Source organism: Lacerta agilis, chromosome 9 (genome assembly GCF_009819535.1).
Source record: "Lacerta agilis isolate rLacAgi1 chromosome 9, rLacAgi1.pri, whole genome shotgun sequence".
NCBI lineage: Eukaryota > Metazoa > Chordata > Lepidosauria > Squamata > Lacertidae > Lacerta > Lacerta agilis.
In genome coordinates, this window is record NC_046320.1 from 12,609,361 (window position 1) to 12,636,129 (window position 26,769).

Consider the following 26,769-nt stretch of genomic DNA (forward strand, 5'->3'; position numbering starts at 1 on the left):
CTATGAACCTGGACACTTGAAATCCATCAAAAGTACATGAAAATAATTGACAGCTCAGTGCAGAGGTAGATTTATTACTGGAATAATATCTAGGGACCCTACACATTTCAAGCCACACAAACTTCAACATCAGTCCTGATCTAGAACAAAACCGTTTCAAGTCACTCCCAGTCCCCTCTGCACTCAGTATGTAGGTCCTGGACTGGGGGAATCTGTGCAGAGAAGCAAGCGTCTACTAGCAAGGCCAATGCAGGTGTGCACCTACTATGATGCTCACCTGAGTCCAGCTAAATGAGCTGGATTGGGTCAGAGATGGGGGGGGGGAACCCTTTCAACCCTAAGGTAAATAAGGACACAACAAGCTAACCCCTGTCCTCTACATGGCATCTAGTTAAAGTCCATAGCTTCCACAGTTACATTCCCGTTAGTCTGTCTCAGGTGAGGTAACAGTGCAGAAGTCCCAAGTAATCCAGTAAAAATCCCTTACCAACCAAACAACTTGTCAACCAAGTTGTCTGCCAAAGGGACAATTTTAAGGAAGCTCTGCAGACAAAAAAAAAGCTAATTTTAACACCAAGAAAAAATATATATACATAAAAATAGGGCTCATTACAGCAATCTCAACTTCGTCAGAGAGAGGTTTCTGAAGCTGCTATTTTCTGCAGGGTTGTTTCCAAAGGTCTTTTGGGAAAAAACAACACCACGCACATACATCTCAAGATACACACAAAATGTCACATAAAAACACAGCAATGCAATTTTACTCTGCATTGGGGGGAATCTTAGGAAGCCAGTTTGCCCAGCATGCAACTTCTAGGCACCACGACCGAATGGCTAACCATTGTAAAGAGATTTTGGCATGCATGTTCAGAAGTCCGTCATAAGAAGCTTACGAATGGGCACAGTCCCCCAGGGCACTTTCCGGGAAGACTATGCCTGACTATCAGAAGCAGCTCTTACCCCAGGTAGAACATGCTGCCTGGCAGCGACCCAAACAGCCCCCAGAAAGGTAGTGTCTAGCTCTTTGAAGCAGTTTTGCTTAGTTATTACAGCAATGGCTTGCTCAGTTTTTACAATCATTCACAGTATTGCATGCTTTATCAGAGACTACAAGACAGATGGACTCATCTTGACGATTCATGGGTTTTTGCTGTTAGACTTGGGAGCTTCCATGAAGAGGCAACTGAAATGGGATCATGGAGTATTCAACAGCTCTGCTTGCAAATCCTCCCAGCAAAGGCAGTCCAACAGGTTTAAGAGGCCCTATAAAAAAAGAGAAAATTAAGACCTGGACTTCACACATTTTCGTATGAATGGTGTGTGCGTTCACAATATTCACAAATTTAGCAGAAGGTTCTGATGGTACAAACCCATTTAATCAGTACAAATATATTCTTTGCAATTTTTGTCAAATGCTGTTTTTCTTTATAGTTCAGCTAAATTTAAATAATCCAATGGAAAAGTTAAGCATGCATATTCTTCAATCTTTTCCACTGAAGTCAAGGGGACGTAAGGCCCAACCTTTGTCCAAAGCTTACAAATTCAGGATTTGTCTGTCAGTGATTTGCAAGGGAGCCACATATATAGTGTTGTAAGACTTTATATTATTGCCTCAATTATCAATTATATTCTTAACTAAATTAGCAATTTAAGGTATTTACATCATCCAAGGAAGCGTATTCCTTTTATCTCTGTTTTGAGATAACCACTTACACAGCAGTTATGTTCTGAACCCCTGTGTGCATCAGCGAAATCATGCAAAATGGGGAGCACCCTGGAGATGCCCAGTGGCTTGCGAGGAGACCCACCCTCCTCGCAAGCCAGAGACTTGTTGAAAGCTTCCCTGCACCTCAGCTGAGCTGGTCAAGGCTCCCGGAGGGGCTTGTAGGAGCCGGAGACACATGGGGGTTTGCACAGCTCACACGCAATGAAGAGAGAGCTGGAGAGGCAGCAGGGCTTTGTTGAGCAGCTGACCTGAGCAGCCTCAGCAAACCTCCGGCTCGCAAGGAGACCCTTCCCAGGGCCCAAAGAGGACTCCTTGCGAGCCAGAGGCAGCTCACTTGTGGGAAAGTACAGCGACAGTAGCTGCTTTCCCATGTGTCAGCTGTTAGCCAGAAGGTTGAAGAGCCTCAGCAAAGCCCCGCTGCACCTCCTCATGCAAAGGAGACCCTTCCTGGAGCCCGAAGAGATTGTCCCCTTTGGGCTCCAGGGAGGGTCTCCTTGCAAGCCAGAGGTTTTCTGCGGCTGCTTAGCAGACATGCGGGAAAGTTTCCCCGTGTATCAGGTCAGCGGCTCAACAAAGCCTTGCTGCCCTTCCAGCTTCCACAGCTGACGAACAGAGAACTGTCTTCCCTGAGCACCAGCTGTGCTAGCCCCTAAATTCACCTTAATAACATCTTTGTCCACTAATCCCTTTTTGAACATTTTTTTAGGCTTCGTTGCCTGTAAGTTAAGCCACAAAATCACAGAGCTGGCTACCAAAATTAAGAAAGTGAACTTTTCAAGTCATAGCTCTTCCTCCGCTTCTGATACACCTGCCTTCCCATTTGTACATGCCCATGCACATCTGGATCTGAATTCTGGAGGTCTTTAGCTATACAGATCAGTGTATGGTGACCAGTTAAAGAGACATCAAATCTGCTCCTAGTTTAGATAGGCAAAATGTAACTATTCGGGGCATTGTATTGCTAAAAGCAAGCATTTCAAAATCCTATGGATTTACTAAAATGGCCCAGTTGGTAGAGCACGAGACTCTTAATCTCAGGGTCATGGGTTCAAGCCCCATGTTGAGCAAAAGATTCCTGTGTTGCAGGAGGTTGGACTAGATGACCCTCACAGTCCCTACAATTCTCTGATTCTACTGCCTCACTGAGTAACTTTGGCTTGATTGTTCCCTTTCCATCTGATTTTGTATGTAGCCTATTTAGTCCCCCTAAAAAGGGTATCAGAGTTAACAGAAATTATGTAGTTTTTAGTATTTCATCTAAATATACCGGTGTTTGTTTTAGTATCTCATCTTAAGTTCCAGTATTTCACACTCAAAGCTAATGTAAGGCCAATTGCTTTTCTCTTTTCCTGCGGCTGTAGAAAAATAACTGGCATTGAAACTTTTGAAAAAGATTTTTGTCCCCAGTTCTGCAACAGCATCCAGGGCAAATTCAAGTCCCCAGCTAACAAAAAACAGAATGAGGGGAAAAGAGAATGAGATGAAAAGAGAAACAGCAGACAAGGCAAATAATCCAGATAGGCAAGAGCTTTCTTTTGCAAGTCTTATCTAAAACTCTGCATGTGAGCTGGGAGTCTAATGCATGTTACATTAACAATGTGACAAGCAACCATACTGTAGGTTTTTTAAAAATAATTTAGGAGTGAGGAACAGGGAATCACCACTGCCTCCCCCCCCCAATGATGATCTTGGTAACCCCCCTCTCCCCCTCGTGGCAAATAGCATTTGGAAAAACCTGTTACTGGTACAAATGATGCATTTGTGCTCTCCAGCTCCACCCTCTCCAGAGAGGCACCATGTTAAGGGGTGCAGTGAGAAGGAAGACCTAGCTCCTCTCCGGGAGTGTCAGCAGCAGTGCTTTCAGGTGGCACACATTTGGGTGCGGATTGTGTCCATGTTAGTTGACTATACTGGCTGTAGCCATTTTGTACATAAACCTTATTAGTAATAAACCCTGATTTTGGTGACAATCAAAGTCAAACTGTAAAGCAGCAGTGCATTTCGAAGTATCTATTGCTATTTTATTTTGAACGTCTTATAAACAGGTTTGCAGAAGACTAGATTTGCTGATATTGTACTCATCAGCAATTTATCAGTACAGTGGTACCTCGCAAGACGAATGCCTCGCACAACGAAAAACTCGCTAGATGAAAGTGTTTTGCAATTTTTAGGTGACTCGCAAGACTAATTTTTCTATGGTCGTGCTTCGCAAGACGAAAATTTCAATGCATTCCTATGGGAATTAAATTCCCATGCATTCCTATGGTCGTGCTTCGCAAGACCAAAACTTCCCAGGGATCGACTAGTCGATCCCGATCGACCTGTTGGACACCCCTTTTGTAGGAGATGGGATGTCATGGAAGAGGCTGAGACTTGTTTTATTTGCTAGAGATTTAGGGAGCAGATTGGTAAATGGTAAAGTGGGGAGATTGGTAAAAATGAAGTTGAAAGCCACCTTCAAACGTGTTAACCCTTTCCAAAACAACTGCTCAAAACTGCAGGAATATAAGCTCACATAGAACAGGAATGGTAGCACCAAATCCTTGAGGATGTCAGTGTGGTTAATGAGCAGAATCAAGGAAGCTATTAAAGAAGTCTTGCCCATAAAAAGACAAAAAAGGAAGACGAACACTGGCAAGAGATATGCAAGCAAACGAGAGAGCCGAAAGAAGAATTTGAGCAGCATATTGCTAAAAACATTAAGAATATGTAGTTAACTACATCAGAACTAGGAAACCAGCCACAAAGGTGGTTGGACTGCTAGATAACAAGGGAGTGAAAGGGGTGCCGAAAGAAGAAAAGGAGACTGCAGATAAACTGAATTGATTCTTTGTGTACGTCTTCACCGTGGAAGATGTACAACAGCACCAGGTCCAATCTGGTATGTTCACAAAGGTAGTGTGAAAAGCTAAGGCTGAGATCTATATGCATCTACGGATGAAGGGTGGCATACAAATGTAATAAAAAATAATAAAATTAAAGTAAGGCAATTAGTGGCAATGAGAAGAAGTTCTAGATCTTATTGACCCATTAAAAATTTACCATTCACCAGGTGCAAATGTTATCCCTCCTGAGTCTTTTCAAGAACTCAAATGTTATTATTGCTGGTCTACTAACAAAACAAATGTAACTTGTCCCTAAAATCAGCTCCATACCTGAAGACTGGAAAAACGGCCAAATGTAACATACATTTTTAAAAGAGATCCAGGAAAGAAGATGTAATTTAGCATGTGGACAGGGACAATACCATACAGACTATGAACTTGGACTTTGAATACTCTTTTGATAGCTCCTCCCCAAAGAGTCCTTTGTGACCCCAATGTGACAAGAGGACAGGTCATTGGATGAAACAGTAGCTGGATAAAGAACAGGAAGCAAAAGAGTTCAGTTCTCACATTGGAGAGAGAAGTTGGGTTCCGCCCCGGAGCTATACTGGGACCTAAATTATCTAGAGTTAAGTGAGATGATGACATTTCCTGAAAACACCAAATTATCAGAGGTGCTAAAGACGAAAGGGGATTTTCAAGTTCCAAAAAGATCTATCCAAACAGAATAAATGGGCATTAATACGGCAAAAGCAATTCACTGTAAATAAGTTTAACATGATGCACATTGACAAGATCTGAACTGAGAAACAGCTCTTGGGGGTGTGGTGGGCAGCTGAATGAAAAGGTTGAGCAGCCCTGGAAAATGTAAATTCTATACACTAGGGATCATTAGAAAAGGGTTTAGAAATAAAACTGCTAACAAGGTAATTTCTTTAAAGAAATCAATGGCGCACTCACCTTCAAAATACTGGATATAAGTTCTGGCAGCTGTATCTCTAAAATAATATTGTAGAGCTGGAAAAGGTGCAGAAAAGGGCACCCCAAATGATCAGGGGGCTGGAACAAACACTTCTATGAGGAAAGGTTATTACACTTGGCCCTTTCTATTTTTAATAAGGTGAGTAAAGGATAAACGAGAAGGGCTTTATAGCTTTCTTTATACATGGGGTGAAGAAAATAGATAATACTAGAACATGGGGTCATCAAATGAAGTGGAATGGTAATTCAGAGTTCACTGAGGCCAGTGGGAATTACTTATAAGTAAAAATAATAGAGGCTTGCACTGTTAATTCCTTATTTAAAAATAGACATTAATTGCATAGCACCAATAAACTGTTCAAAAATACAGGTGCCCTGAAAAATAACTGCACTGAAACACTCCCCTCTCCTAAAAGTACCATTGCATGAAACACTTGATGAAAATTTGGTACTAGAACTTCGGCACTGCAACACAGATACTTTAAGTTGTATTACTGAAGTTTCACATTAATGCCATTGTACATATATGTCATTCTCCCATTCTGCCCATTCATTAAGTTATTCAGAGGAGGCCCTATTAACTATGCTACAGACCTTCATTTGTGGCAACTTGGAATAAGCTCCCCACCGAGATATGGCTTCTGGGGAGCTTCTCCCAGCTGTTAAACCCTAATTTCAATGATTCCTGGTCTTGGTAATTGTAATATGGGGTTTTCATTGAATATTTAATTGTTTCAGAATTGTTATTTGGTTCTGAATTTGTTTTATTATTCACCAATTTGGTACTTAAAAAAAATAATACCAGAAAGAATTATGAATATTCTAAATACATGACTACAGGTGAAACTCAAAAAATTAGAATATCGTGGAAAAGTCCATTTATGTGAGCAATTGTTTTCATTAGCTACTGGAGTTTAATATATGAGATAGACTCATGACATGCAAAGCGAGATATGTCAGGCCTTTATTTGTTATAATATAACCCCAAAGTTCTCATCAGCTGTACGCCATAATCATCACAATTATAACAAATAAAGGCTTGACATATCTCGCTTTGCTTGTCATGAGTCTATCTCATATATTAGTTTCACCTTTTAAGTTGAATTACTGAAAGAAATGAACCTTTACATGATATTCTAATTTTTTTGAGTTTCACCTGTATGCACTTAAAAGTGAGGTATTTTCTTATGGTCATTAGAAGAGGGCACATGGAATTTAATTATGTGCCTAAAATTAATACCATCAGAGCTTTGGATTACAAACGGAGGCAGATTTGAAATGATGTCTGCTCTGGTTACAGCACTGTCCAGCAAGCAATGGTTTATTTCCTTTACATGCTAGTAAGTATGGAAAACTATGAACAACAGAGAAAGAACAAAAACAACACAACAGAAGTCTCAAGTGAAATAATGAAAGACTGTGAAAAAGTTATCAGTTTCTTTTTCTTAAAAGGATATCACAAAGCTATGCCTGAAAAAGTAGCTATTATAGTGAGCGGAATTTTGTTGCCGCTGCCAATTTTAACACACCTGTGCTTTCTATGTAATTTGAATTTCCACCCCACCACAAGAATATATATCTAAAGTTGCCAGATTACAACATGGGGTCCTGCCGGCCCCTTTAAATGCAGAGTATGTGGCTATAATATCCTATAATATTTAGGATTTAAATAAACAGGCAAGATTGGGGGGGTTGCAATCTGGCAAACTCTAGCCTACCAAGAAAACTGGCAGCCATGAGAGAGCTCTTTATACATACATTAATATAAAAATGGGCAGCTCACCTTATAACAATGACTTCATGCTATAGACAGTTCATTTATCTAACCCCCCACACCAGTGTGGTTCAAAGTGAGTGCATAGGACACACTCAAGATAGAGTCCTCAAGAAATCAAAATATGCACATTATCCCCCCCCCCACCCCCAGTATGTTTATATAGGCTTGGAAATAATACAGATAAATGAAAAGGGACATAAGCTAAGCCAGGCTTCTCCAAACTCTGCCCTCCAGATGCTTTGGGACTACAACTCCCATGATCCCTAGCTAACAGGACCAGTGGTCAGGGATGATGGGAAATGTAGTCCCAAAACATCTGGAGGGCCGGGTTTGCCTATGCCGGAGCTAAGCAATTAAACATTTTAGCCTCTTCCCCCAATTTAGCATAATTCTGCATTTTTAAATATAATTTGGTTGTGTCTCCCCTCCCTGCAATTTACAATTTGCCATTCTGAATAACTGGAAATTAGGGGGGGGGCATTAGTCAAGTTTTAAATTTGATCTTCTTTGGTTTCTTATATAACCATATAAAATGTTATTTTTAATTACACACCCAACCTTCTTTTCCAATTATCCCTTTATAATGAAAATATTTCAGCACTGTGCTTTCAGTTCTCTGTCTGAATTCAGATTCCTTAGACTATAGCACCAAGTAGTACTTAGTGTGTGCCCTGCTTCCTCATACACAGCTGCTAAAGTGGTCAGCAGTCCGTTTTCATAATGCTGGGCTCTATCAGAGTAGGGAGGGGGATATAGTTCCATCCCAACAGATGATTCTTCCATAGTATCCAATCTGTGCAAGGAAGCCTCATGGCCGTACATATATCAAGCTTCCTGGTTCAGGAGGACTGTGTACTTTAAACTTTACTGAAAGGAAGCAGAATTTAGTATATGGCTAATTTTTAAAAAACTTTGCTCAAAATGCTTTAACTTGAAAATTGCAGAGGGTCTTGGCAGACCACTTAATGATTTTCCTGCCTGTTGTAGCATGTTGTGTCAGATGTTGTATGGTTAGCAATTGCATTTGTAATGCTTCTTATATTACTTATATATTGTATTTTTTATTATGTTCCACAGGATTCAAATTGCAACGCAATAAGAATACAATTTAAGAAACAAAAGAAGCAATGAACACAATTATAAATCGGTATATTTAAGGTGATGGGAGATGCCATCTCCCATCCTTCAACCGCAAATCCACAGACAGAATGCGGACCACCTCAACGAAGCTTGTAATCTGCAGGCCAGTTTGGGAATTCCTGCTTGAAAATAGTGTACTATCAAGGCAAATGGGAAATTCAATTTTATACAGCAAAACATTAAGCAATGCTAAACACTTTTAGCACTGCGTGGTTTAAAATGGTAGGTTCCTATCTTTTGTAAAAAGAATCATAATGCTCTCCTGTACTGAGCATTTTCATTTGTCTCATTTTAATGGAAAGTTAATACAGATTTTGCATAAGGGTGAGGGGGAGATGAAATAAAACTTACCTAGTTGGTACTTTGAGTAACAACTTGGTACTTGGCCAGTGCTGCATAATTGCCTCGTATTCCTCTCTCTTATATTCAAGTTGGTGAGCTTGTACTGTGTCCTCCTCCTCTTGCTTGTTTTCTTAGGGACCTCAGCAGGGCCATCTTCAAAAGTGACACGCTTGCTTGGCTTCTTGCAGTCTTGTTCAATATGCAGGAAATTCTTAGCTTCCTCAGCATCCTTTTCGCATCTGTCGGACATTCTCTGCTTAGCAGAATGGGACCTTAAAGTACAGTGCCTTTTCCCCTGAAAGTAGCTGTGACTGGCACTACGATCTACAGATTCCGGAGTGCAAACAACAGTGCTGTTGAAAGAACGCTGCTCTTCAGCTGGGTTGATTTTCTTCAAAAATATTCTACAATCCTTAAAGGTTTTGTCTTTCCAGTCATCTTCACCAAAGGCATGTGCTTTCCCAATATTTTTTTGGTTGTGATATGCTGATTGTGCGCTTGGTCTACAATTATTTATCAAGCCAGGCTTTGTGCTGAGGTCTGTCAATTGTGTTTTCTGCTGATAAAATGCACTTGTGATTTCATTTCCAGTTGAAGTGATTCTCCGAGAGTCTACAAGAATTGCGGGCGATTTAGTGTCTACGGTACCATTTTCGTGGCTTGCGCCCATTTTGTTGCTCATCTCCTGACTTGGGTTAGCAAAACACTGGCTTTGGCAGAAGAATCGCAAATGCTGCTTTTTCGATTTCCAGTCACTTGATCCATGGTTATACAGCTTTTTCACTTGTCTCCACCGACCGTGCTGTAAATTCTCAAATTTGGTTCTTCTTAATTTAGCTAAAGTGAAGTTACGCTTCCTCTTTAAGACTTGAGACCTGACTATTTTATGTAGGATTTGTATCTTTCCTGCTGGTTTTGATGGCGTGGATAGTGCAAATTTTTTAAAGTGCTTTCTCAAAGGACTAGTATTACAATCGCATTGTCTTGTTCCAATTTTAAATTGCCGTGTACTAATGACTTCAACAGGATTGCGAGCATTTGCCTTTCTCACTAATGACAGTGACTGTGTTTCCGTAGTTTGCATAAACCATGTGCACAGTTCATCTATATTACACTTTTTCTGGAAAAGCATTTTTATAGGAGAGTTTTCAAGCTGTAACATGCAGGAGTCCAAAGGGTTTGAGACTTTAATGCTATAGTCTTGTTCAATATGACACCGCTCATCATAGAGACATTTCTCAAATTCTTCTCCGTTCACGTGCAACCAAGTATTTGTTATCTGTTCATATCTACTATTTAGTTCTTTTAACAAGGAATCATTAGAAATGGAAGGATCCCACCATCTGAGGGAAGAATTTGATGAAATGGTGGGATCCGATGACAATTCATTAACAAATCTAAACTTATTCTTCTCTGGACTTTTTTTTGCTTTTGCTAGGCCCTTATTTCCTGAGGTATCTTTGGGTGTCATGTTTGAATGTTTTATTTTTTGATTCTTAGCATTTTTCAAACAGAGCTTATAGGATTTGTGTAGAAAGGCACGTCTACAAGACAGCGAGTTAGAGGATGCTAAGGACTGTAAGAAAGGCAGTGATGGTCTTCTATCTCTAAGAGACTGTCTCAAAGGGATTTCGGGTTTACTTGGGGCTATTGTAATAATTTCGTCCGAAAAATCCTTCCCTTTATCATTCCAAAAGCTTTTTGAAACATCCAACTTATTGCATTGTTGATCAACCTTCTTAGGAGACACATGTTTTTCTAACACAGTCTCTTGTTCTAAAGGAGGCAGGCAGCTGGTAATATTCACTATCCTTTCCTGAGATGAAATCTGGTTAACAGTCACTGATATGCCAGATATTTTTACTTTTGCTGGTCTACCAGGTTTTCTAATTATATTTAAAGGCTTCTGTTTTGGTCTTATGATATTGCTGCAATGGGATGGTAACAATGGGCTGCTCTCTAAAGGTCTAACATACTCATAGCCAGATGCAGAGGTCTTGCGTTCAGAGGCAGAATTTTGCGTACTTCTGTTTTTTGGCAAACTATTCCTCGTTTCCGAGTTCTGCTTCGCTTGATCTGATTCACGTACAACATTAACATGATTGTGAGGACTTGGTACCAAACTGACTACATTTAGGCTACCTTCAGAAACACACCTCTTAGTCCTTCGTGACCTTCCAAAGACAACTGTCACAGTAATGTTTTTGTTAATATTATTGTCCTCTGGAACTTCTGCACTGGAGCTCACACTTTTCCCTCTAGCACTGATGGAATCACTTATATTACTGGCATTTTCAGCATCTACCTTAGGCTTTGGCGGTCGACCAATTGGACGCTTAATCTGCTTCACAACTTGAGGACCTAATTTTTTTGGTCGGCCCGGTTTTCTTTTCAGAGAGCATCCATTGCCACTTTGTTCTACAGGGTTATCATTTGGCTTATGCTCACCAATGTTTGTTTCATGGGCAATAACTGTAGGAAAAACAGAATTTGCTTCATTTTTAGGACTGTTTTCAAGAGAAAGAGTTTTATCAGGATCCACAGCTTCCAATTGCTTTTCTGATAGCACACTTGTTTTCCTCTGAAGAGAATAAAGGTCAATGTTTAATTTCGCAGAATCATTTACAGAGGTTAGTGTGTATTTGACTCCTTCGCTACTATTAATCTCTGAAAGGAACATAAGTTTGATAGGACTAGTGTAATTTAGCGCTGGAGAATTGTCTCCCACATCAGAACTTGATTGCAAGTCCTCATTATGGTAAGTCAACGAATCTGAATTAAATGCCGATGATTTCAAAAGGCTTTTATATCCTTCATCAGACACTTTTTCTTCTTTTGTTGGCAGACATTCCTGTTTGCTATTATTGCTACATGGCGCATGAGCTTGTGACAGTACATATTGTCCCGTACTTCCACTTTCACTCATGCTAATAAGAAGACCATTTTTAGCATTATTGTTGGCTTCATACTTGTGCGTATCTTTCAGTTTGCTGGATATTTTATAACCATTAAACAATGGCTTTTTAGTCTTTTGAGCCATATTTATTGTATCTTCCAAACGCTCTACAACAACATGTAGATTTGTGTTTCGTACAATCTTATTTATATCTTCATTGCTGCACGTTTGGGCCTGTAAATCTTTAAGCATTTTTTCTCTTTCCATGCAGTTAGTTTTTTTCCCGTTTGAGGATTTTTGAAATAAAAAATTGTTTGTCACATACACAGAGCACCACATAGGAGGAATAACATTGTGTTTGGTCCTGTCCAACATCCTATCATCATCTCCCTTCACAGAGACTGGATCCATATGTAGTTCACAATTTCCATGTATTTTAGCCAAGCTGGTTTGGGATGCTGTAGAATTATTTTCTGAAATTGCCACTAAACCAGAATTGGTCTCTGAATTATTCAGAAGTAGTTCTACTGTCTCTTCTTGACCTACTGGCAAAGACTTTGATTTAATGGGAGAAAATAGCTGATATTTATTTTCATTAATTTGTAAAGATTGATCTTTTGATGTGCTATGATTTTCATTTTTGTTTGGTGATAGTTTGTAATTTTTTTTCACATTTCTTTCTGAATTTGCCTTTTTTCTTATGAAGGTTTCATCCAGACTGGCTAGCTCTCTCTTAAATTGCAACGATTGTCTTCTAAACAGTGATGAATCGGGGGAATTATGCAGTGCAAATAAGGTTTCTTGCCGTTTGCGAAATCGTGTTTGGATAATTTTATTTTCTGCTTCTTTGTCATGCTGGCTCAACAGCTCCATAAAATTGTAATCATTTGCCTTAGCATCATGTAAGAGAGAGGTTATGAAGCTCTGTAATTTAATATCAGATTCTGTTCTCCCATCACTCTTAGATAATTTTGCAAGATTTACTGTATCAGTAGCTTCGATTGATTTTAATTTCTCATTAATTCGATCCATTAAGTCCTGAAAGGAGGCAGCATTTTCAACTTTTTCAAGCTTATCAGAATTTATAAGGCTAGTTTCTTGATTTGGACTTAGAAAAGTCTTATCCACGTTACCGGACACTTCTGCAGTGCATAATTTATTTTTCGGTTCACACACAGAACTTCTTTCAGCTCGTGACAGGCAAGGAGGCTGATTACGATTCATTTCAAGTCTATTTAGAGATCCTTCAACTGATTCCTCCAAATAATCATATTCATCAGCTTCCACAGGTGATAATGTAGGTGGCGAAGGGCTGTGGCCTCTGCTAGCTTTGTTAATCTTTTGCCCTGCTGAAATGAGATGTGTACAAAGTGCTGTTTTTGCCATGTGGCTCTTACAATCCTTTAACTGTTTGAGGCAGCACCTAGGAGGACTAGAAGGCACAGGATTCCCATTGTTTACCACTGTGTTAACATATCCAACAGTCACAGACTGGCATGACAAACGATCTAAGTCTTTCACATAGACTGACAGAGGTGGCAAACAAGTATTTGGTCTTTGATTTTGTAAGCAGCACCTTTTCATTTGCATGTTGCCATCACAACTGCAGGCTGGAATGTGCACATCATCTTCAGATGCTTCAGAATATATAGTTTGTGGCAGTTGACAACTGCCAACAGAATCAATACACGATTCTTGGATTAAAAATTTCAACATAGCTAAAATCTGATGCCCATGATAAGAGCATAACGATTCCAAAACCTTGCTTAGAGCAGAATTTCCTCTTTCCAATTTAGATGTTTCCTCTGATTTTGCATCATCTGTTGCACTTGAACTGAAAACGAAAAGCAGATCAAAACAAAAAGGAAATTGCAGTTAAATATGGCACAATATGACTGAAGATTAATTCTGATAAGGTACCAAAACTCTTATTTCAAAAGTGACACTTCCACTGAGGTTCTGCCTATACATTGTATGGAACACATACAACATTAATGAATCTGCTAACATTATGTGATACAACAGTGAGAAAAACTCAAGCTTGGCTAATATATTATTTTTAGTGAGCTAGATTCTCCAATATAACATATGCAACTGCACCTTCCATAAAATAGTCTAACCATAGAAATAATAAGCCTTCATTTACTCCAGTGAGATAATTATTTTAATTTAAATAATAGTCACGATATGGTTGTCATCCTAATCACATTTTAACTGTAAGTAAATTACATTTAAATCAACTGGATGTTGGGCTGCTTCACACATGGCAAATTTCTAATACAAATATCATGTCTTAATAGCAAATTTCATGAGTTCTAAAAGTACATTTTGTGCTGCAAAAGCACACAGCACAGGGGGGAAAAACTTGGTTGATGGTTTCTCCTACTTGTACACGGAGCGAAACATACACATTTGAATTTATCAGATATGACTGTATATTTGTTTTTATTTTGATTATGTATTTTGCGGTTTTATATTTTGATTTTGTTCTGTGAACCGCCCTGAGACCTCCGGGTATAGGGTGGCATATAAATTCAATAAATAATAATATATTCAAGATGTATTGAGCTTCCTACAAGAATGTCCTATTTCCATACAGGAAATTAGCCATTTGGTAAGCAACCGTTACGTTGAAAAAAATGTGTCCTGTAAGTAAAACACTGATATTAAATTTGACGCTTATTTGGGTTAAGTTACCAGTTAAATGAGAAATGCAGTATTTCCTTTTATATCTTGAATTTAAGAAATCAGTATTACTTAAAAGAGCTTTACTTGGGCCAGACTATTTCCAATCTCTTTCTAAAGAGGCAGCAAGTCTGCTAAACGTTAAAATAAATAAAATAAAATTGAATGGATACTGTGTAATGTTGGATATTTAACCACTCACTGCAGGTATTGTTCTAAAAATGCTGGCTTTTCTTTTAAAATCTGCACTGCATATATGAATTTGGACCCTGTGTAATTTAGTTCACTCAAAACTTTACATGAATAGTTTTCCTCATTCCTTTCAAGGGCAGTGTCAACTCTTGCTCTTTTAGAACTACCGGTATATTGTCCTTCATTTAAATAAATGAGAAAGGCCTTATGGGTGCCCACAACATGACAACTGTGTGTAGTAGGTACCATTTTTAAAGTCACTGTACAAGTGAGTCAATGAAATGAAAAGGAACCAGGTGCACATATATTTCAATTTATAGGACAAGTCTATCTATCTATGGAAATCAATGTAGTTTTTATAGTTTAGAGTAAATCTATATGGATCTAAACAGGGCTTCAGCTAAAATAACCAGTTAAATATTTTCTCTAACTACATAATATTAAAAACTGTTACTACTTACCTAATCATTAATTCAAACTGAAAAGCTAATAGCTCATAGCAGAAAGTAAATACAGATTTAAGAACAACATTCCTGAATTGCAACCTCAACCATTAACATCTATCAATATTTTTTAAAGTACTGATTAAGAGAAGTTAACTTATGTTAATATAATTCTGTTTCAGAAAAGTATGTATATTCAAACATATCACCAAACTCTGAACATGACACTAGCTGGATACCTGATACTGTTTTCTAAAATATTTAGTGTTTATAGTTTTAACATTATAGAATGCAGGAAATATTTTTTAAGATATATCAGATCACATGTAGCATTAGTATTGCTGTTGATTCAGAAGCTGTAAAGCATAGTCTTGCTCTTGTCTAAAAATAATATAGAATTTCTCTAGATTTAACTATTCCAGTCCCTGTTACCAGATTAAAAGCTCCAAATTTACATGTCAAGTGTTCCTAGGTTACCAAGAGTATAGAGTATTCTTTTGATGGCTCAGGTAGCTCTGAATAACAATTGTGAAGTAGGCCCAAAGAAAGGAAGACCCAAAGCCCAATGATATAGAACATGCCTAGCATACATAAAATACAGTATTTTATGTCTTTGGCTAAAATAACTGAGGCTGTAGGGCTGGAAAAGACCTCAATTTGAGACTTTGGAAAACCACTGCTGGTCAAGTTATGTAATGGCGGCCTGAAAGGACCAATAATCTAAATATTTACAATCAAAGTTCATTTATGTTTATGTGCAACTGCAGTGCATTGATTATAGTGTTGGTGATGCAAAGTGGGTTTGGTACCATTGACTTCATATCAAGTAAGTGTGACACAGAAACAAAAAAAAAACTTCCTGTTATTGATCATATATAAAAGTCTCACAGCACTCTGACTTTTTACTGATTTAGATGGACTTTAAATCCCTTCAGCAGCCATAGTCTATCCATCTATGAATGGAGACGATCTCTAGAGGTCAGTAAGCAAGTGATATAATGAAAACCCAAGGTTTGCACTGGGTTATAGAAGAACCGTGTTCAGGAAATGTAGATAGGTTTCCCTCAAAACGCTATTCTAAGGGTGTATTCACAGTATACTTAAGTACTGCAAAGGAAACATAATTCCCAGCACCATGTTTCTATCACAACACTTATGTAGGGGTATTTGAATGGGAGAACTAATGGACAGAGGGTTCATATACAAAACTGCAATCAGGCTTAATTTAGCAAAAATAGGGGGGGATTTGTTAGGCGGAACTAAGGGGCCATTTGCTGATCCTCCCTTCTGCTGCCTCTGCACCCCCATTATCCTGGGCAACAAGATTTTGAAACACTTGTTTACCCACCCCCCCTACAGTTCTTCCCTTAAAACTATCCATTTGCACAATTACTAGTACAGTAAGGCCATGGAAAAAGTCAAGCCATGCTTCCTAACAGCCAGGTTACGGCGAGAAAAATGTCATTTTGCAAAACTATTCAGAATGTGTTCTATAAACTTAAATAGTGGAGCACTATAGTTCAGATTAGCATGATACCAGTTATTCACTTTTACAAAGTAAATAATCTCTGCAAGTAAATGTAAGTACAGTGGTGCCCTGCTAGACGAATGCCTCGCTAGACGAAAGGCATTCGCTAGCGAAAGGCTGTCTCGCAAGACGAATTTGTCAATGGGCTTGCCTCGCAAGACGAAAACCCGTCAAACCGCTATTTTCCCGTTGGTGCTTCGCAAGACGAAAAATTCGCTATACGGCAGCACTCGCAGAACGAATTCTTTTCGTCTTGCGAGGCACCACTGTATTAAAAATGTTTATATGAATTTCTCAGACCTTTCCACTTCAAACGCCAGCCCCTAATTGTGAAAGAAATGACATGCTTCATGTTATTCGGGCGCCAAGAATGGCAGGGAAATAAACTACCGGTATAAAATGTATGATTCCCATCAGTGATAAAGATTGTAGAAAAGGAAACAAGAGGTGGTACATACATATACCTTGAGGACACATACACATACATAGAATAGCTTTGTTTCTCTGCTGAATTTCTAATACTGTTTCTCGCTGCACATATAGTGCCATGCATAGATTAGGCTACACAGTTAACAGTATTTTACTTTTGTTTTGACACTAAAGGGAAAATTGCAATGAGATTTACCACTAGTCCTGTGCATTTTATTTTACCACATGGTGCAGAAAAGTTTAAAAGCTATCTGTTGGCTTTAAATGGGCATTTAAAAGAGCATGTTATAATAATATGGATTTCCTAATCTGGTCTGCAATTAAAATACAGGTATTTACGAAATACTGGAAATTGAAACTGAGTATAAATGTGAAAATGAATTTGTAAAATTTGCAGATCAGAACTGATCGGTTTCCCTAACCATGGGGGGAAATACAGCAAGAAGTTCTCCTGCACACATCCCATTTAAATAAATGGAATGTGCGCAAGAGGCAGTGGCCCATATATATATATAAAATATATATATATATATAAAATACTGCCCTGTGTCAATGTTTGTGCTAAGGGTGTAAAAAGTGCAATTGCAACTTATTGTAACTTTGCTCTTGTTATACCACTGTTGTCTTGCCCATGGATTAAATCAAATGAGGCAACATAAAAGTATTTTTCTTTTTACTGAATGAGCAAATCAATGACACATCAGTTTTGTAAATTTATGTGCAAAAGCATTGAAGTGCTTTACTAAAAATTACAACATAGAAACACATTAACAAATTCATACAATCAGATTTAGAAATATAACAACACAAAGAGGAAACAGAATTACAGTACATTTACAACACAAGACAAATACATGGAATTCATTAGAAAATATTGTAATAAATAATTCATGAATTATAGTGCAATTGATTTATGCATAAATAGAACTAATTGCCTAGAAATCAGTTATTAACAAAATCTGTCAAAAATCAAGGCAGCCACAGAGTTTTACTAAATTACTGCAACAATGGAAATACTGCAATTAAAAAAACACACAAATACAGGTATTTGTACTGTAAACAACTAAAAAAAACAGTATTACTAAAGTTAATATACAATTTAATTTAATATAAAATAGTCATTAGCTACCAGAAATGGTTTAAACAACTTTACTGAGCAGTAGTTCTAAAAACAGAGGCACTGTTTTCTTTTTTAATATAAAATACTTGAGAAACATTCAAATAAGTAGAAAGCATGTAGGGCTTGCTTTCACCTTCATTTAAAAGTCTGCTGAAATATGTATTTTCAGAGACTTGTCAATTTCTAAGTAGCATCTGGTAACTGAATTTAAAAGTACTTCAAAATTATAACTTAAACAACCTTTTTAAAAGAACACATTAGGGATGGATAAGGGGAGTCTATGCATTTCCCTGCCTTTCCTCAGTTGTATAATCAAAGGTTCAGACCATTCATTAGAAATAATCACGTTTCTTTTTTAAAACGTACAGGTTGAGCATTATCTACAAACTATCAAAAAATATTTTAATATACTATTTCTGACCAAAAATAAATACAAGTACTAAAATGCTGAAAATTAATATTACATATAAAACTACCACTGTTAAAGTCAATAGCAAAATGATCCCTGATTTTATGAATCCTGTTACTTTTTTGGTCAGGCCACCTTTTAAAATGATATTAAAAGTGTACTGTAATGTCTTTGATATATATATCTCTGACTAAAGTCTAATATTGTCTGAGAAATTTAAAAAAAGGCTGAGATCTAAGAAGTCGTGCATCAGTGGGAAATCCCCTCACAGTGGAATCCCCCTCTTATGTCACGTAACACAGTGGTCCAGAGGCTGTCTTGACCCTCAGGAACCATTTTTCAGGGGGAGCAAGGAACTGTAGCGAGCAGGATGGAAATGCTGTGGTGTCTAAGCAGGATCCCAGCTCATGCATTAAGCAGTAAACTAAGTCCCAACAGCTCCCCAAGTAAAATGCTCTAGAAAAGACAGCGAAACCTGTAATCTTGTTTTCTACTGGGAAAGACACAACAAATTAATCATCTTAATCCTGACAAAAATATGGCTTAGCTCTTTAAAATGAAAGATGACCTTGACACCTGATGTTTGATGGTCTCTTTAATTTCTCTAATACAGAATTTTGCTTTTAAAAGATTTTCTAATACGCAACAGAGCTGAAGAATATTCAGCACAGAACTAAGAGGCCAGTTTTGTTACCTTTATTTTATATTGTCACTCTAGTTTGTAAAATATCAATAAGAAAGGGCTGATTCCCCTCTTAATAGTTTATTATGAAATGTTACCAACTGAGGTGGATAGCATAAAATATAACTGCATGTGAATTCAGATGGTGTAATTCAAAGAGACGAAATTACACAAAATGTTGCTTAGAATGTGTTCAGTCACACATGCATGGCAAAATCGATAGTGTCTGAAAATTGTAAGCTTTCCCATAAAAATCTAGTTTTTCAATGAAAAAGGCCATGGATGTCTCCATTAATATGTAGATATGATTTGACAGTATACCCAGGTTACATAGTATAAAATCTAGTGGCTATGATCCTTCCCTTAGGGGGCACATTGCCAACACATAAGGAATTTCCGTAAGGCTCAAAAGCAACTCTGTTGCTCTGCTTACGCCCTGAGCCCATGTGAATTCACAGGTAGCACAGTGGATGGTTTTCGGGGGCTGAATGTGTACGCGTGTCCCAGACATTCACACAGCCCCACTTGGTCAAGTTACATGAGCTCTGGTGCTTGCAAAATTGGACTGAGCAGGGCTTTATTGGAGGTGCACACAGGGATCCCATCTCCTAGGCTGCACTGCTTGCGTGCTTGCTGGGAGAGCCAAGTGGAGCATGATAAATCTATGAAAACAAAGGGATTCTTGCAGCAGAGGGAAAACATGGTAAGAGATATAACTACAACAAGAAAACAAAACATGTATAAAAGAAGGTAAAGCGAGTGAAAGATGAAAAATTAGAAAACCAGAGTAAAGAAGGAAGGAAGTCCAAAAAACTCGGCGGAGTTTATGTAACATTGTGAACATTTGTATGATGACTTGTGAGTGTTTATTCCTTTTGATGAAAATAAAAACAATTTGCAAAAAAAAGAAAAGAAAAGAAAACAAAGGGATTCTTCGTGCAGGGAAGGATCATGCCCAGTATGAATACTCTGAAATTCATTTTAAAAAAACTGTAATCTGAAGGTAACTGGTCCTCTGAGATTCTATGAAAAGTTATATATTTAAAATGAACTGCCCGGCTTCCAAACAGTAAATATACAAATAATCTCTAGTTACTGAAGATTCAAAACAGTTCCACTGTTTCATATCTGTAATTCTACAAGACCCTGAACTGTAAATTTGGTTATTAGCAAAGTGATGATGTATCGGCCCACCAAAATGAAAACCTGATGTTCATTTTGATAAACTAAAAAGTTTTGAAATGTCACAGCAGCAAATACATTACTGTTACAGTGAGGTTTTTCAGTAGGAGTGTTACACAATCCTTAAATAAAATGTAAGTAGTCATAACACCAACTAACTAATCAGCACACTTAAACCAAAATAACCATTCTCAAGCTCATTCTGTGCACATTATGAACATGCTCTAATCTGCATTCCAACTTTCATCTTTAACCCTTACAAGTTAGCTTATTTTCCACACTAAAGGAAAACAGTTAATTTTATGCCTTTAGTATTCCATCTTATTTAATAGTTAATCATTCTATAGCTACACTAAATTTGTCAGTTTTCACAAGTATATATTTTGTAAACACCAATTTCTTGCTAAACCAACAATAAAATGAAAAGAACCAAGTTTTATACCTAACACACGCTTTTTAAAATGAAACTTTATCTATATCAGATGTTTAGCCTTTATGTAGTTTCTCTTCCATAGAAAATTCTATATTCAGCTAATACTTCACATTGGTTTCCAAGTTAAGAAACTAGCACTGTCCCCTAAATTTCCCTTGATTTGTATTATTTTCAGCTACTTGCAACTTCTGAAAAATTCTGAGGCATAAATGTCTTCAAAGTATTAATCATGTATTTCCTTAATAAGATGGATTATTGAATGGCTAGGGTCACTCTTCATCAGTAAAAAAAAAATGTTTCACATGACAAATACAAGTTATTCCAAACATTTTATGCTATTGACTACTGAATAAAACCTGAATCTTTTTCACTTATTTGTACAAGGATTATATTAAATACAAACTATCACAATTGTGATCGATTCTATCATTTTGTCCACAGTGAAAACCCTGAATAAAATTATTCTTCAAAAAGGCATGTATGTGGTTTCTGAACTGTAAAATTTGTCTTCTGTTTAAGTGAATTTTTTCTGTTTCTCATGTGTGTGTGTTTAACACAGCTGCATACACATATACACACACACACGCACACACACACACACTCACTCACTCACTCTCGCGCACACAGAGGTTTCTAACAAATGAAACTATATTGGCTTGCTGCTATTTTTGCAGGTGCCAGTCCCTGAATCCGTTATGTTAAATAACCCAGTGTCTTGCAATCGGAGTTTCTTTTTCGGCGGAGTCTTCAGCGTTCCAGATCTTTCTTTAACTTTGTATTCTAAAGTGCTGTGAGGTACCCCATATATTCCTTGTGCTTTGGAAACACTCATTTTTCCACTCATTACCATTGTGATAGCTTCCTCCATTATTTCATGATCATATTGTCGGTAGCGACCACGTTTTTTCCTTGGCTGTTTGTTATCCTTGCGATCTAAACCATCTTCTGTGGATTCAGAGGTGCCATCAACAATTCCATTCTTAGCATTAAGACACAAAGGAGAGAGGTCCCCATGGAGAAAGTATGAATCAACACTTGACTGAGTTACAGCTGCAGAACATTCAATTTTGTTCTGTTTTGGGAGTATATTTTTCAATTTTTGAAGAGCTGATCCTTCTAAGACTGATGGGGTTTTGGAAACATGGTACATAACATCCAGAAGTCCAGCACTATCAGGCTGTTGTTTGGGTACAGCATTGATTCTTAGCTGAGGAATTTTTAACTGTACTGTTGGAGCTGAAGTTTCATATTGTACATTTTCATTTTTTTCTTTAAACTGAGTGACCATTCTTTGTAGAGTTAACTGATGGAGGTAACTGGAAGCTGTTGGGAATCTTAATTCTGAGGTTTCAAGTAGACTGAGTTTACTTTTTTCTGTGCGCTCTGCTTGAGCTTTTGCCCACAAGGCTACTTTTTGCAGCACTGCACAAGTTTCTCTACTGTCTTTGTAAGAATAACTGTCATTGAAATCCCGAGTTTTGTTTCTAAAGGGTGCAGGCTTTCCTGCTGGTAAGGCTTCTAAGTGGAGAAGTAAAGTTTTTTGAGGTATGCCATAAAGTATGCCTGCTTTATTAACGTCCAGTGCTCCGGACTGAATGTCTTTCAACGCTTTTGAGAGCAAACCATCTGCAAACTCAGCACTTCTTTCCACATAGTCCTCTCTGTGTCTGTGGAGTCTCCTGGATGGATGGAATGAAACGATGGTGAACTGATGCATGAGAGACTCTCACACAGCTATGGAAGGGAAGGGTCCACTCCTTTATTATACTCCTTGCTTAGGTAACATCACTGCTTCTGATACTTTTAAGTCTTTGAGATGTGGTAGCTATTGATTACCATAGCAAAAGCTACAGTTCTGGTAGGACCATGTGTCAAAAATGATACCCCAGCTTCTATAGCAGCCCTTCCAAGAACTTTAAATCCTAGCTCAGTATTTGATAACTTTCATATCTGCTTGCAATTCCCTTTTGACAGATGCTTGCAGAGTAACACTTAAAAACTTTACACAATTTAACATCCATTGAATGCCCCCATCCAAAAGGAGTTTTGTTAGTAGAAACGTGACGTTACCGCTAAACAAGTAATAAAAGAGTCAACCCCCTCATAGAAACTTCGTTGCAACTAACAGAAAACATATTAAGACATCCTAATTGCTAATAAAATGATCTAATTTTTTTCCACGACTATCTGAAAAAAGAAGCAATTTTAAAACAACATGGAATAATTCTATTCAACTGTTAGTCTTTGTTTAAAAAAAAAAACTTTGCAAAAAGCACAAGTGACAAAAAGAGCCTGCTATTGATGGAAGGATGCTAAAATTACAATATCTGTTATTTAACTATTATATCAGTAAATAGTACATTTCAGCACATTAAACATCTAATAATAAATGGGTCTCTCAGCAGCATGACACGAGTGGTAGTATCAAAATGCAAGAATGGCCATCAAGAGCTCTCTCTTTCATTAGGAAACATTAAGGAGTATAGCTGTTTATAAAAAAACTTTCTACTATTAAAATGTAATTTTTTTTGTCTCTAAATCATGAAGAATAAATTTTCTTCAATAGCCTAGTTTCCTTATGTATGTAAGCATTCAGTAAAGTTTGGTGATTGTTCTGATAACTTTTCTTTAACAGAAAAATGTGAAAAACACAAAATGAAACATATGAGTTATATATGAACACACAATTATGAGTGAAACTCTTTGGCAAAAGCAAAACGTGTCAATAAACATTTTACAGAAATTGGTTACAAAATAAATGTGTTTTCAAGCTTAAATTTTATTTCCATTTATTACGTTTAACAAAACAAAAATAATGCTTATTTGCTTACCCAGACACAGAATTTTCAGAAGATCCATCATATGCTGACTGCTCCAAGCTTGTTTTCTTTGTAGAAAGATCTAGCACTCCATCCCCTATTGTAATAGCAAACAGTATAAGGATTACTTAGGTAATAGGTTTATTTTACAATAACAAAATTCATTTTAATGTTCCTTATCATCAAAAAGCTATCTCTAAATGATTGTACCCCTCCCTCCTTATGCTGGTCTATGATCGTAATAAAGATTTGTTGTTGTTGCTATCTCTAACTTTAAAAAACACCAAAGTACAATGGTTAGATCTACCAATTTGTAGGTCTGAATTTGTAGGTTGTGAACATGATTAATTCTTCATTCACCAGTTCCTCAAAGTCACCCTTGCCCTGCTACAAATTAGGCTTGGCTCCAAGAGAAGGCTTTTTTCAAGCATAGTTTTTGCTGAGGTGCATGTGATCTTCCTGTAGATTGCAGCTGGGGAGTGAGGGTTAACCATTCCTTCCCCAACTGCACTCTCTAGGAAGATTACTTCCCATTAAGCTTGAAAAAGCTAAAACATTTATTTCAAGCCTACTTACTGGCGGCGGAGAGAAATACGAGTGCCCTTGGAGCATGCATGCGCTGTAGTGGTGTGTGATGAGTGCCCATGACAGTTTCTCGGGTTTTCAAAATGTGCTCACAGATCTAGAAAGGTTGGTGACCTATGGTGCAGGTCATGTATGCCCCCAGCGCTGTGACCAATTAGGGTTCCAAGTTCCACATATAAGCCTGATCTATACATGCAGCAAAATGATACAAGTGGTAAAATGTACTGTACTATTTCTGACTGCAGACGAAGAATGCCTTTTTAATGCTCCCCTATCCATGCCACATGACCCGGAAGCTGTCTGCGGACAAACGCCGGCTCCCTCGGCCAGTAAAGCGAGATGAGCGCCGCAACCCCAGAGTCGTTCACGACTGGACTTAACTGTCAGTGGTCCCTTTACCTTTACCTATCCATGTTTAAAGATTTCCAGCAAGTTAAAACCTAGCACCCCAGAGAGAAAGTTACTAATCCAGTCTGTTTCACAATGTGCTAATCTTCTACTTGCAGGAAGATTTTACACATGGGAACGTTTAAAAATGTGATTCCCCACCAGCATAATGATACTGCCCATTCTACCATCTCATTCTGCTACACATATGTTTTACATTCAACTGATGGCAGACATATATAAATTATGCAATTAAAATATATAACATTAAGGTGAGTAAATGAGCTACACCAGTGGTGGCGAACCTATGGCACGCGTGCCAAATTTGGCACACAGAGCCCTCACTGCTGGCACGCGCACCATCGGCCCATCCGTGCTGTTGTTGTTGTTTTTTCCCCAGGCTTGCGCCCGCTGTTGAAACCTTGAACTTTTTTTGCTAGTCGCTGGAGATTGTGTTCGGCGATTGATCTGTTTTTCAATTTGCTGCGTCAGTAGTTGTTTCTGATTGGGCATAACAGCGTTCGTCTTTTTAACCCTTATTGTGCTGTGTGTGTGTTTTTTTGGCGCTTTGGCAGACGATGATGTCGGCGCTGCATGTTAATTCCAGTGAAGGTATTACTTGTCATTTATTTCTGTTCTCTCCCCCCCCAAAAAAAGCCCCGCAGTTTTGGGGCGCCCTCCCAAAAGCAAAGCAACTTTTGTGCGAGCCCCCCCAAAAAGCTCCAAAACTTTGGTCGGCAGCTCCCCCAAAAAAGTTCAACAAGTTTGGGCACTTTGTGATAAATAAGTGGGTTTTGGTTTACAGTTTGGGCACTCGGTCTCTAAAAGGTTCGCCACCACTGAGCTACACAATGAGATGACAGAAAGTTACTTCTCATATTGTCATATTCATAATTACATGGCAGTGGCACAATAGTGGGTAGAATATTTTGCATGCTATTTAAGGAGAGACATGCTTTACACATGGCTCATGTATTTGGATATACCAGTAAATTGTGATGTATAAAGCTCTTTCTTATAGTTTCCTACTGGTGCATGCCATGTTTAACTTAAGAGAAATGCTGCAGCTTAGCACAGAAGCACTGGGAGGCATATCCTTAATTACATAGCTTTAAAGAGAATACCTTGCCAGATAGTTGCAGATACTCAACCATTTCAAAGTATAGGTTGAACAAATGAGTTGGAAATAGGGGGGAGTTCTCTTTAGCCTAAATTTCAGATATCAGAAATGAGTATAAGTGTCTGTAACCCATCCTGAGAAGTGCCTGGTCATATACACTCTTTGGGTATTTGATAGGAAATGTGGGGGAATAGCAAGGTCTGACCAAAGCAAGTGGTGAACTGGTATATTTGCAATTCTGGGAAATCCCCACTCCTGAGGCCTATAGGACATCATCTTCATTTGCCGGGCTGAGCTGCAAGCTATTATTTCAATAAGTGTCTTTAATGACTACTTTTTATAACAGCCATTACTAATATGATATATTAATTTTATACCTGTCAGCATTTTCAGCCATTTGACAACTTTGTTCTATTGTACAATGGAAGTATCAGTAAACATGCTTACAACCCATTCCACTGCTCAAAAGAGCCAGCTCTTTGGCATAGTACACAACTTGAGGGTATTAAGTTTTACTCCCTCCATCTTCATTGCTCAATGCAGTCCTACTCCTCTTCTACTCATTTAAGATATCTGAAATTTAGGTTAAAGAGAAATCCCCTGCTTCATGGCCCATTCGTTCAGCTGCTGCAATCCCCAACCCCATGATGCATCCATCATGCTGCTTGCAATAAAACTACACCACATTTTCAGAAAGGGCATTTTCTGAAAATGAAAACAGCAGCTGTAGAAAAGATGCATTAACACAGGTAAATATGACTCCTGCTACAAACCCCCACCCCCTATGTTGAAAGTCAAAAAGAGGCAAGCTTAAATGATGGCTTCTAAAGTAAAACATACCTATATAGCAAATTTATACAACAAAATAAACTTATTGTCACTAAATAAGTATGTCCGTGAACCGTCTTATTCCTTCTATTTAAAGAGGTTATAGCAATGGAATAAAGACAATACATTTATATACTACCAACAATTTATTTTGTGTCTGCAAAGGTCCATATATTAATCCATCCAACAAAAGGATAATTAAGACCTAAGGATGCTAACTTGGTCAGTATTAATTCTCTT

At 38.0% G+C, this 26,769-nt stretch overlaps 1 protein-coding gene across 6 annotated transcripts in view; it reads right to left on the bottom strand.

Annotated features, from left to right (window-relative positions):
- LCORL (ligand dependent nuclear receptor corepressor like) overlaps positions 1-26,769 on the bottom strand; it is a 54,443-nt gene continuing 27,674 nt past the window's right edge. For 2 of the 6 annotated variants that reach the window (XM_033160887.1, XM_033160888.1), the window contains exons 6-8: positions 23,622-23,706; positions 8,801-13,521; positions 1-1,263 (exon numbers count right to left, since the gene is read on the bottom strand). In XM_033160887.1, the coding sequence (XP_033016778.1) occupies positions 1,154-1,263; positions 8,801-13,521; positions 23,622-23,706 (4,916 nt within the window). In that variant the 3' untranslated portion in view covers positions 1-1,153. Of the gene's footprint in view, positions 1,264-8,800; positions 13,522-21,413; positions 22,470-23,621; positions 23,710-26,769 lie in introns of those variants that run through there. The other 4 variants (XM_033160892.1, XM_033160891.1, XM_033160890.1 and 1 more) reach the window with 4 other exon arrangements.